A 12592-nucleotide genomic window follows, 5' to 3' on the forward strand; every position below is an offset into this window, starting at 1 on the left:
TTCTTGTGTGAGTGTGTCGTTGTTGTTCGCGGGCCGCGCTGAACTGTGCGTTTCACATTTCAAACTCTTCCACAGACACCGAAAACAAGCTCGTTCATCACCCGTAGAAGAGCGTGAGCACCACAGGCTATTTACCTCAAAGATGATGAGAACATAGACCCCAGCTAGGATGATTCCAGCGATGGCCACCTGTGTCTCCACGCTGACGTAAAGCGGCTGGTGGGTCATGGATAGCGGCACCACCTCGTTATCCTGCAGGAACGCCTGAATTGTGATGGCGATGGGATCACTGTGCAAGAAATGAAATGGCAACAAGAATGGTGGGAATGATCATCTTTCATTGCTTTTGCTGGAATTACGACCGTCTGTCAGAAATCTATCGGCAAAGACAAAACACCAGAAACACCTTAAGTCAAGTTATATTGTTTAATTTGCTCCTTTTCGGTGGGTATCATAGCGCTTTCAAAATCAATGCCACCTATCAAACACATTTTATTCAATTAATTGTTTTTCATTTACATTTATTTCTGTGGGACTAATTCACAACACCAATCATTATAGTACATCACATTCATGAAAGTCTTTATAAAGAGACAAAAGGACAACACGCTATGCAGAATTCCCTTTCAACAGGAAGAGACCTCCAGCAGAACCAGGCCCAGAGAGGTGCAGCCATCTGCCATAACTGGGGGGAGTGAGGGGGAATAGAAGAGGAAAAGAGGGACCACAAACAGCACAAAACTCGAGCTGCAGAAGAGAGAAGTCAATGACGACAAGGCGCAGCAGTGAAAAAGGTCTCAGTGCATCATGGGAAGTCTCCCACCAGCCTGAGCCTATTGCAGCAAAACTAAGGGATGGTTCAGCCATAAATATATGACCTTTCTCAAAAAGGAAAGTTTTAAGCCTAATCTTAAAGAAGAGAGGATGTCTGTCTCCTGAATCCAAGCTGGGTTCCAAAGAAGGGCCTGAAATCTCTAGGCTCTGCCTCCATTTCTATTTTTAGAAACTGTAGGAACCACAAGGAGCTTCTTAAAGCTGATAATAAAGAATTACATCAGTCCAGCATAGAGGTAACAAATGCGCGAAATACTTTTTCAGCATCCCTCTGAGACAGGATGTTTGTAATTTCAGTGATATTGATAAGATGAAAGAAGGCCATCCTACAGAGATTTGTTCAGTGTTTGAGCCCCAGAAGCCTCAGAGCTCAGACACCCAGAAGGGATCTAATCAGATGCTCAAGCTGGCTCCTTTTAAAGTGAAGGAGCAGCAGTTCTACTTCAAACTCTCCCAGAAACTCATCTCAGCCATTTGTATCTGCAGAGCTCCTGACCAAAGGAACGTAGATCAAGTCGAAAACATGTCCAGGCTTATCAAGCAAAAAAAAAAAAAAAAAAAGTCAAAGAAAGTGACTTTAAAAAAAAACAGAACAGAGAGTAAAGAGTTGCTCTCTTGAACCAGCAGACAGTCCAGAATTGCTCGCTGGATATATTGTGCATGTCTCTGACACCAGTGGCTTCTAACTGGGATAAATGTTACACACTCTAAATGATAAATGCACACACAAAGAGTCAGAAATATGACAGTAAAGGTGGTAGAAAGCTTGCAAACTACACTGCTTTGAAAGTCAGAAAGGTTAGCTTTAAAATTATTATTGGTTTTGTTGTTTTTGTATATCACATAAACAACCCCAGTGATAACCAGAACTACTTTTAGGCCCATGTGACTATTAAAACCGAGGTGGTTATATCAATACACTGTCACAGTATTCTGAGTACCTGTTGAGCATCTCAAAGGTTTTTGTTTCCACTATCTGGTCGCTTCTTTCTGCATGTAGAGGGATGGTCCAGTTATGAGTCACCTGTTTACAAACAGCACAATATAAACGAGGCAGAATCTCATTAGTGTAATAATACTGCGAGGAAGTTGGAGCTCGAGGCTGCTCTCACCTGCTGAGTCCTCCTCCGCCGCTGTCCTGGCTGCTCGGTCTGCTCTACCTGAATGAGGATGTACTCCTGAGTGGTCAAATCTATCATCCCCCCTGCAAAAGGCCCAGCCACCTGTAGCTTCAGTAAAGCATTGTCCCGAAAATCAGTCACATTCATTGCTGTGAGACGTGGGCGGTCAAGAGAAAAATCCAGACACATTGAATGTTTTGTGCATTTGAAATGAACGGGGGCATTAAATCCACACCTAGAGTGTGTTAGCATGGCTCATACTCGATGTAAAACAACCCTGCTTCATTTTCTAGCCCTCTCCTCTTTGCTGTGATCTCAGAAGTAGTAGGGCATGTCTACGGTAAGTCACTGGAAAGGATACAGAAACTCTCTGTGGGAGAGACTGCCAGCATCCTCCAGGGGTTGTCTCGATCAGGATACATGCTGAAGAACAGCTGGAACCAGAATAAAGTCATCGGTATATTTTATAAAGAACATATTTTAAACAGGATCATAGCAGGTAATTTTAGTGACGACACACTGTGCTTTATTTACAGTGTTTACAACTGAAAACAGCTCTGATGCTCTGCATGGCTGGAGCTGCACTGTCTCTGCAGACAGCTCCGCTTCCCCCCTGCATCCACTACCAGCCAGTCATCCTGCCACACCTCTCCCTCCTATAGCTGAGCCACACCCTACCACCACAAAGATGCACTACACAGATTCAGTGAATGCAGTTTTTATGAAAATGGTCTAAAATGTGGTGTTTTATTTGATTTAATCCAGTGAAGAGTAAACAGACCAAGAGGTGATTAGCTAAGGTTAGTATTAAAAAACAGAGGAAAGCAGCTGACCTAGCTATCATTAACTTTCAGTGATTTCAGTAATACCAAACAGCTTTTTTTGTAGTAATTAGGTTTTTACCATGTTATACTTTCCATTTTATTATGCGGTGGTGTCTGTTCTACGGGGACATATATACTTACACTGCAGAGAACAACAAATGCAAAGATGGTGGCAGTTTTGGAGACTTTGAAGCAGCATCTGGAAAGACCAAAAAGTGGATAGTGAGTAAAATTGAATGAGCTTGGTGTGATACTATTGGTTTTAAACCAAGAGGCTCAGGCCCCATAAAACGGTTTCAAGATTAATCTGTAACATGATAATGATTATCTTTTTCCACTGGCCCTACTTTTCCTTAAGCACTTTTATCTGTTTCTCTGAGGAATAATGGCATCACACTGAGGGATCAAATGGAGAAAAGAAGTTGGGACTCACTTCACATTGCTTGTGAACCTGAAGCTGAGGTTGAGGTTTTCCAGAGGGTCGTACTTCTCCGAGGAGCTGGAGTGCGATAGCGACAGGCTGGTGACCTCGCTGCCCAGCCGGTACCGCCTCTCCACATCCAGGGAGCCGTTGTTCCAGGGCTCCTCCCCTCCAACAAAGCTGGGGTCATGTAGGGTCATGTAGGTTATGCTGGAAAATGAATAATCACAGTCTCAGCCCCTCATCAATCACTACACCTCAATACAAAAAAATAAACACAACACTCAGCAGCTGCAGATCGCAGAGGTCTAAAATTAAAAAATGTTTCTCCCATCATCCCATAAGTCTGTTGTACAACCCTGTAAGAAGGGCAGTACAACACACTTGTAGGATGAGTCATTTCATTTAATACAACCACTAATGTTCCATTGTATTTGTGCCTAACATGAGGCATTAAAGACATACACACACACACACACGCATGTTGGGTATTCATATCTTGTGGGGACATAATGCTTTCCCTAGCCCCTTAGCCTTAACCCTAGCAATTAAAAATGAATGCCTAACCCTAAACCTAACAATAACCCAATTGTAACTTGTCATTAAAACGACATTCTGAGTCTCAAAAATGCCTTCAAACTCGTCGGGACCGGGATTTTGGTCCCCCCCACTTGTTGGTCCCCACAAGTATAGGAAACTTCCAATTTTTGGTCCCCACAATGATATGAATGCACATTCACTCACACACACACACACACACACAGTCCCCTTTTAAGGAAAAATACCGGTATTCCCGATTATAAAACTGCTTCTGTAAAAACCTTGGAGTTTAACAATGACAATTTCCAGATAACATATAATAAGACATTACAAAAAACATGTTTATAATGTTTTTTAAACTTATTAGTCATTTAAGTGTGTTTTTTGATTACTAAAGCTTATTTTTCTTGAAGCTACAGCAGATCATCTGCCTCCACCTCACCGCATTCCAGCATCCTCCACTGCATGTCCTCCATCACTACATCCATTAATCTTCTCTGTGGTCTTCCTCTCTTCCTCCCTCCTGTTACACCTGTCTCCCTCGCATTCACACACATATATTCTGTCTTGCTTCTACTGACTTTAATCCTCTTCTCACCAAAGTATCCACCTATACAGACTCTCTTCCAGCTGCTTCCTTTTCTCACTACAGATCACAATATCATCTGCAAAAGTTAATCGTGACTCCTGGCTGACCTCATCTGTCACAAAATGGGCTGCATGTCCACATCTGTGTAACTGTTTGTAGAAAGCAGTGTCACAAATGATAGATTCTGATATGACCGTTGTACAGGTCAGTAGTAGATGGAACAAAATTATTATAAGTGAGGTTCTAATATCTCAATTAGCTGCTCAGTATTAAAAATATATATTAACTTTTGCAGTATTAAAAATACTGAGCATGTCAATGTAGCATAAAACTTGAAATTTCTAATACATTAAGTTGCTGGCTGGTTGTATGTTGTCTGAGAAGCCTCCTTAGAAATATTGCATAAGTAACTCTGATCATATTGTCTTCACTCTGATGCTGACTGATAACCCAAGCTCAAAACTAGCAGAGTAAATTTGCACTTTTGTTAAGCTCAAATGAAAATGCTGGCTTCACACTGCATGTTTGTATGCGTCTGTGTGTGTGTGTGTGTGTACATAAACTATGAAGCATCAACCTAAAAAGTCAATGAAGCCCAACAACCTGCAGTTCCAGTTCTGTCCACTAGAGGCTGGCTCCAAAGCTGAGCCAGTGCCCGCACACTCCCATCTTAAAATTCCTTTAAAAATAGTTTCATTCTACATGACAGCTGAACTGAACTGTGCCTGTTTGTCCAAATATCATCACTTCTGGCTTAAAATAAAAGCCTGGCAGCAGCTAAGACTCACACAGCGAGACTCCACAATCAGGATGACCCTGTTTTGTTATAAACTTTTATCCAGTTTATGACTCATGCACTGTAACAGCTAAGAACTGCTTGCTAACAATTGCTAAGTAGCTAAATACGGTGGAGGTTTTATAAGAATGAACTAAATAAACTGATTATTTATCTTTTTTACCTAATCCCACGTGTAAGTATTATTTTTGTTTCATTTTGAGCATCTTAGGGTTTAGAGCAATATGCCCATGAAAAGCCTGAGGAAAGACTCACCTGTCATCTTGAGAGAATCGCAGCAGAGGCGACCTCTCTGTGAGGTTGGCTGAGTTAGTTTTTCCTCTGAGGATGTTGACAGCACTGAAATTTTTCCTGAAACTACAAATGCAACAGAATACAATTAGTTTTTAAAAAAGGGGTTAGAAAGTAACCAAACAAAGCGTTTCTGAAATATGATCCATTGAAAGGCTTTATCACCCTGCTGCTGCATCCAGTAACCTCTTATAATCAACAGCCACGCATACACACTATATTTGTTTTCATCTATCATATTATCACATGCTGAAAGTGCAGTATCAGTGGTCAAGTTTAAAAAAAACCCTGTAATCCACTGTTTCAGGGAACCTATGAGGTGACGGCTGTTATAATGTGTCCAAACTGACGTAAACCTTTGAAAATGTAAAGTCTCCCACAGCTAATCTTATAATCTTCAGGTATTTTAACCTTTGCTTGCCAAAAGTTTTAGGTGATTAAACCAGTCTGTGACAGAATCAAGTTCTTTTCTTTTATATAACAATATTTTTTTACAATGTAATGGGCATTGATTACTGTATTATTATAAGGCTCAAGAAGTCGGGCGTCTTTTTTGTGACATTTCTATTAAATTTCTATTGTACTGAGAGAGAATTCTCCAGTTATAAAATATACCTCCTGTATTTGTTGTTATTGAGTTAGTGGGCATCATTGAACTCCTCACAGACAGTTTTGTGAAGGTGTTTTGAAGTAATGAATGTGGCAAGTTTAGTGGATAAAGGACAAGATTACATCTGGCAAGTCCGCCCCATTAATCCCTCTGATACTTTTATACATCCATAAAGAGATTTACTGCATGTCTACAAATGTTTTCACCTCCCTTTTTTCCATATTTCCACTCTGATCCTGTCTAGTAGATGTGACTTAGCAGAAACATTTCCCTTCGCTGCGGAGTATTTAAAGGATATTAAGCAAAAAATAGTTGGTCTGTTTGGAACACCTACAACCAACAGCCATCGTGACCAACTCACTGATGATACTAGACTTAATTTTCACTTGAGAAACTTCTACCATTTGAATTTCCTGCAAAAACAGTGTCTGTTTTTTCAACTTTGTCTAAACTATTGTTTTACCTTCTCTTTGGAAGTGGCTTAAACCTGTATTCTATCAGAAGGTCACTAGGGGGTGAGAGCAGATTTTGATCCTGTAGAAGTTTATGGGAAAATAAATTTTTGACCTCTGACCTCTGTAAACACTTTCCTCTTGAGTTAAATATTTTCTGTAAATTTTGGTCATACAATGTTTCAAAATAGGGGATTATCTATGATGTGAAACATCAGTAAGCTTGCAGGTTAACAGTTCCTCTTCACATTTTCTTTTTTTTCACTGCGCACATTTTCAGGTCAAGAATTCAGAACACTTGTCCTCTAAATGAGCATCCCTTTATGTTCCCACGGTCTGTCATATTTCCTTGTTTTAGTCTCCCTTTTTGTTTTTTCCTGTTTTATTTTGTCAGTTGATTTTCCTGCCTCCAGGAAATCTTTGTATTTCCTCTAATTCCTTCATTGTTTACTTGGGTGTTGTCCTACAACCTTGTGTATGTGTAGTGGGAAAAAAAGTCTGTCTAGTTTTTTTTATTATTAGTCCTTTATTTAATAAAAAATAGCTCAGCTCACCATTGTCTTCTTATGTCTGTATAACTGTTAATACTAAAACTATAGCTAACTATAGTTAGCTTCGTAACTATTAAGTCATGTGGCCCGATCTGTCACATGACAGATGTTCAAACCTCAAAAAGCTCAGAGAGAAAGCTGCCCTCTGCTGGAGAGCACCACTTATTTTATTGAGCACCTACTGTCATGGTCCTGAGTCTTTGACCCATTGTTGTTGTGGTTTTGGACTTTTGGACTCTTTGGATTCTGGTTTATTTAGTATTCTAAAGTGTAGTTTATATTTCTGGCTTTGGTTCTTTTGCTTTGTGTAGTATTTGTATGTTCTGGTCTTTAGGTTTCTGTTACCATGCCATAAAAAGTGGAACACGGGGCGTGTTCCACTTTTTATCATTTACAACTTTATTTTGGTTAATGAAGCAGAAAAATACCTCACTTTAATCCCAATAACACCACAGCCACAGGTTTGAGATTAACCCCACCCCACCCCGGCTATTTTAGCTACCCACCGACACACACACATATGTCTCTGTCCGTGTGAATGGACATGACTCACGAGGAAAATCAGGCCTTATACATGTATATTCATGCATCCATGAGAGGATTTGGCCAGCAGAGCATGTGTAATATGTTTCTGCATGTGTGGTTTAAATTCTTGTTATGTGTTTATTTCAGATAATCCAGTAAGAGAGAATGAGGGCTTCTGCTTAAAAACACAACAAACAGTCTTAACCTGAGAAACAGCTGATGAAAGTAATGAGAATGAACCAAAGTTAAAGTAAAGATGTGTCACAACCAAAACTGAAAGCTGAAAGATGCCAAAACACTCACTTGAGCTGAGGGAGAAAGCAGGGTCATATCTCACTGGTTTCAAAAGCTTCCTGTCTCATGTACAGGCTTTCCTTTTGGCCTTGTCTGTTTGTGCTCAGTGTGTTCAATGTTCCCTGGCTTTGGATTCTTGGTTTGTTTCCTTCGCCTGGTCTTTTTCTTGTTTTTTGTTCTAAAATATCTTTTTGGTTTTTCTAACTGAAAACCTGTTTCAGCTTTTGATTGTTAGCTTGTTGTAAACAGAAGACTATTGGAGAGAACACAAATTTAAATGGATTAAATTCATTCTGCAAAGAACCATAACTGCGGCCAAGTAGAATTATACCTTATTATTCTGTGCTTTAAAGCTCCATGTTCCAAAACTTATCTTAACCTTTAATCAAAAAGCCTTGAGCAGCTTTCTTTCACTCCCTCTTTCTCACCTAGAACTTCAGTCTAGGGAAGGACCCCCAGCTAGACCCCCTACAGCAGAGGTAGGGAACTCCAGGTCACAAGAGCCAGTGTTCTGCAGGTTTTAGATGTGTCCCTGATCCAACACAGCTGATTTAAATGGCTAAATTACCTCCTCAACATGTCTTGAAGTTCTCCAGCTGCCTGATAATGAACTGATCATTTGATTCAGGTGTGTTGACCCAGGGTGAGCTCTAAAAACCTGCGAGACACCGGCCCTTGATGCCTGGGGTTGCCCATCCCTGCCCTACAGTATCTTTCCCCTCCAATGGTGGATGTAATTCATGAATGATCATGAGAACACAGTAGTTACCCGTCCTCTTGTCGAATGGGGACGAAGCCCTCAGTGTGGATGACGCATTGTCCTGCAGACTGCTGCAGCTTCTGGGTGTCTAGCCTCTCCGAGATGCCCTCCAGCAGACATAGTTCCCCGAAGTTCCCTGCCACCGCCTTCGGTGACCTGAGGCTGCTCCTGCCCTGGTGGCCTTGGGATGCCGTCTGAGACATTTCAATCTCCAGGCTGGTTTTGTTCTCCAGATACATGGTGAGACTGCTGCAGGGGGAAAACAGTGGCTTTATCCTTCTTTAAGATGCTGTGACTTACACAAAAAAGTCAACGATTGCTGTTCACTCACAGACGGTGTATATAAAAGAGCAACTCCTCATGGTGTCTCACAGCACTTCTTTTTGTTTATTGACATATAATGATACAGCATTGATGTTTTTGGAGCAGAGAGTTTTCACTGTTGCCTTCTTAGCTTTTTAAAACCAGGTGTCAAAACCGTGGAGTCTGTCCAACAGTGAAACTGTAAAAAATGCAGTGTCAGTCTTAAGTTAGGCCAATCCTAAGGTATCCCCTGCTTTATGTGCATTTTTAGCTCTAATGGGGCCATAATTTCACAAAATCAACACCATGTTTTATTCAGTAAGGTTTGGAACCTGTGACTGAGACCATAAACGCAGCAAGAAAGAGTTTACTGTGCTCTGGGGATATGAGGGGTGCATACTGGCGACAAATTCTTCTTGCAACCAGAGGAGTCGCCCCCTCCTGGACATTAGAAATAGTGCAGTGAAACAATAAGTGGTGATCCAGGCCCTTCAAGGACTTTGAAAAATGTTTTTAGGGCCTAAAATTGGGATGTGTCCAAACATTATGAAGGCCATGAACACCAACATTGCTCCTCAATTTTAAAGCAATATTAAAGCAGCACAATAACTCGTGCTGAGCAGCCACCGATCCCACGTGTTGATATGCTCCTTTGAATTTTTACCCAGAATGCACTTTCTGAAGGAAACAATGAGCTAAAAGTGCTTAAAGGTTTTAAAGAGTGAAGAGAGAATACACTGGTGTCATCACTGATTTAATGAAGAAGTGGTGATGTGATCCATGCTTTTGTTGTTGAACAGCAGCTATAAAATCCCAGCAGTGATTGTGGTTAAATCTCTAAATTATACTTTGCATTCATGTGACGAAGTATTACATCGCAGCTTTGCAGACCCAGACGGTTACATTTCCATTGCTGAGTTTCCTCTGTGAGTGAAAGAGATCCTCATAACTGCTTCATGCCAGAGTCTGATATTCTCTATGATGGACATTCAGTGGTTTTCATGATAGAACAACACAGCAGACACGGTCTTCATCAGTACAAAGGCTTCATGAGTTTAAGGAGATTATTTCTCACATCAAAGTCTACAGGAAGTCACATGTGACTTTTCCTGCTATAACACCACTTTCAAGGAAAGACTACACCACAGTCCTGCCACCCAAACACTATTTCATACTGATCTGCATTGACCAGTTGCATCATAGAATCAACAAATATTTCTATAACAGAACTAAATATTCATTTAAGTTTGTTTGTTTTTTAGGGGGGAAAGCCAAAGGAGTCTGTGCATCTCTGCGACATTTTTATTATTTTTGATTGTGGGTGTTCTTCTGAACATTCCTTTATTTTACAACTTAGAATGAGGGAAATTGTTACATGAATTTTCACATTCCTGTAACAATTTTCCTCATTCTAAATTTGGACTAGAGAAGTGTAGTCTGACGGTAACAGAGAGGGAAGGTAGTCAGAACAGAGGGGATTGGACTACCAGAAGGCAAACATTCACAAATACATTAGGAAGATAGCCCCAACCGACCACGTGCTCAGTGAATACCTCAGGCAGCAGAAACCCAAGAAAGAGGAGGAAGAGGAAAGACAGGCCCTTGCATGTTATGTACCACCAGCAGATAAGGGAAGTGGCTGACATCCAGAAATCCTACCAGTGGCTGGACAAAGCTGGACTGAAAGAAAGCACAGAGGCAATAATCATGGCAGCACAGGAACAAGCTCTGAGCGCAAGATCCATAGAGAGTGGGGCCTGCCACAACAGGCAGGACCCCAAGTGCAGGCTGTGTAAAGATGCCCCTGAGACAATCCAGCATATAACAGTAGGGTGCAAGATGCTAGCAGGCAGGGCATACATGGAACGCCATAACCAAGTGGCCGCTATAGTATACAGATACATTTGTGCTGAAAATGGCCTGGAAATCCTGAGGTCAAATGGGAGACACCCCCTATGGTGGTCGAGAATGACTGAGCTAAGATCCTGTGGACAAGCAGAGGAAGATGGCCGTAGCAATAGCGAATAACAGCAACATCATGAAGAAGGAACACAAGAAACTTGAGATGTACCAAGGGCTCAGAGAAGAGCTCGAGAAGAAGTGGAGGGTGAAGGTAACAGTGGTCCCAGTGTTAATCGGACCAGTTGGTACAGTGACTCCCAAGCTAGCAGAGTGGCTCCAGCAGATCCCGGGAACAACATCCAAGATCTCTGTCCAGAAGAGTGCAGTCCTAGGAACAGCTAAGATACTGTGCAGGACCCTCATGGCCTCTGGTAGAGGACCCGAGCTTGAAGGGTAATGACTGCCCACAGGGGCGAGAGTGGAATTTTTAATCAGTAATTTGGCCATTCAAGATATTTGGGTTGACTGTTTAAATCGGTTGATAGATTACTAAAATATGAATCAAAACTACAGTGAGTATCAAACCCTGGTATGACTTGAAACTATGTTACCAGCTCTAACCAATAAGATTGCTGGAAAATTCCAAAACATGTGATGGTGGTCAGCTGACCTCCATCACATGTTTACATTGTCTCCAGCAGTGTCCGGATTCAGACCTAACATTTATAGGAATTTTCTTTGTGGAATAATAATGTTTTTTGTTTTTTAAAAAGAAGATAGAAATCCAGCCAGGAAAATTCTTTCTTCCGGGTAGAACCAGAATTACTGCCATTTATTGTACATTTCTTTAACCAGTCTCCATCTGTCGCTGTTATATATATACTTCCCTCCACCCACTTAATACAGACATAAAAGGGAAAAGCTGTCAATGAACACATTCTAGATGCCAGTTTCTCATGGATGCTCCCATCTACACATGAATAAATAATATTCATGATGCTCACATCAGATTTCCAGATTTCCAGATTTGCCTTTTTGTGTTCAGTCATTTGTTTCAGCGTTAAAGTTCAAACTTGGATCACTTATTGTTCGCATGCATTTCCTATGCCTCATATTACATTTGTTCTGCTTGTCCCATGCTTGTGATGTGCCTCAGAGAGGAGAAAGAGACTTCTGTGTGACATCTTGCCTGCAGGCTGCATGTAAAAGCAAACACAAACTGCTTTCTTAAATTCTCCACCCTCGTTCACAGCAATTAGAAATTCAGCAGGACAGGAAGCCGTAACAGCACGGTTCTCTGACTCGGATGTTTGTTACTAGTGGTTTCTTTCAGTTGTAGTATTAGGTAATGTCTAAGCAGTGAAATATAAAAGAGCACGTTTCATCCATTGAGCAGACATCATTTAGAAATCAGTGGAATGACTGAGGGGATTTTTACAAAGCTACAGCACTACTTATAGAGCAGAATTAGGGCATGAGGCTTAAAGCCCTGAAACAAAGGCCAACACTGTAGTGTAACAGAGGCACATCCAGGCTTTAAATTCAAGCTTTTATTTTGTCAGGAAACAGGTGAAAAATGTCAACCTCACCTTGATGAATGAAGACAGAGAACGAGGACGAGGACTAAGACAAACAGGATGATGATGATGAGGAGGAGGATGGCAGTGCTCAGTTGATGCTGATGTTGAGCCAAAGAAAGCGGAACTCATTCAAACTGATAATCCAACAAAAGGTAAAGAGTGATGGTCTCACATCTGCTGGGGCTCGTTCTTTTCGATGTTATTTGAGCACAAAGACGTGATGGAAGGCTAGAGAGGCTGAGGTGTTTCGTGTCCTCTC

General features: G+C 41.2%; 1 protein-coding gene across 2 annotated transcripts in view; it reads right to left on the minus strand.

Moving 5' to 3' along the window:
- The window catches only part of oca2 (oculocutaneous albinism II), a 55455-nt gene extending 42999 nt beyond the window's left edge, over window positions 1-12456 (minus strand). Inside the window, exons 1-9 of one of the 2 annotated variants that reach the window (XM_005919698.2) lie at window positions 12343-12456; window positions 8618-8857; window positions 5381-5482; window positions 3213-3410; window positions 2921-2978; window positions 2317-2389; window positions 1947-2104; window positions 1776-1858; window positions 136-289 (exon numbers count right to left, since the gene is read on the minus strand). In XM_005919698.2, the coding sequence (XP_005919760.1) occupies window positions 136-289; window positions 1776-1858; window positions 1947-2104; window positions 2317-2389; window positions 2921-2978; window positions 3213-3410; window positions 5381-5482; window positions 8618-8847 (1056 nt within the window). In that variant the 5' untranslated portion in view covers window positions 8848-8857; window positions 12343-12456. The remainder of the gene's footprint in view (window positions 1-135; window positions 290-1775; window positions 1859-1946; window positions 2105-2316; window positions 2390-2920; window positions 2979-3212; window positions 3411-5380; window positions 5483-8617; window positions 8858-12342) is intronic. The other variant, XM_042216686.1, reaches the window with a different exon arrangement.
- Between the last annotated feature and the right edge of the window lie 136 nt (window positions 12457-12592).

This window comes from Haplochromis burtoni, unplaced genomic scaffold (assembly GCF_018398535.1).
Source record: "Haplochromis burtoni strain Fernald_Lab_line unplaced genomic scaffold, NCSU_Asbu1 Contig_13, whole genome shotgun sequence".
In the NCBI taxonomy this organism is placed as follows: domain Eukaryota; kingdom Metazoa; phylum Chordata; class Actinopteri; order Cichliformes; family Cichlidae; genus Haplochromis; species Haplochromis burtoni.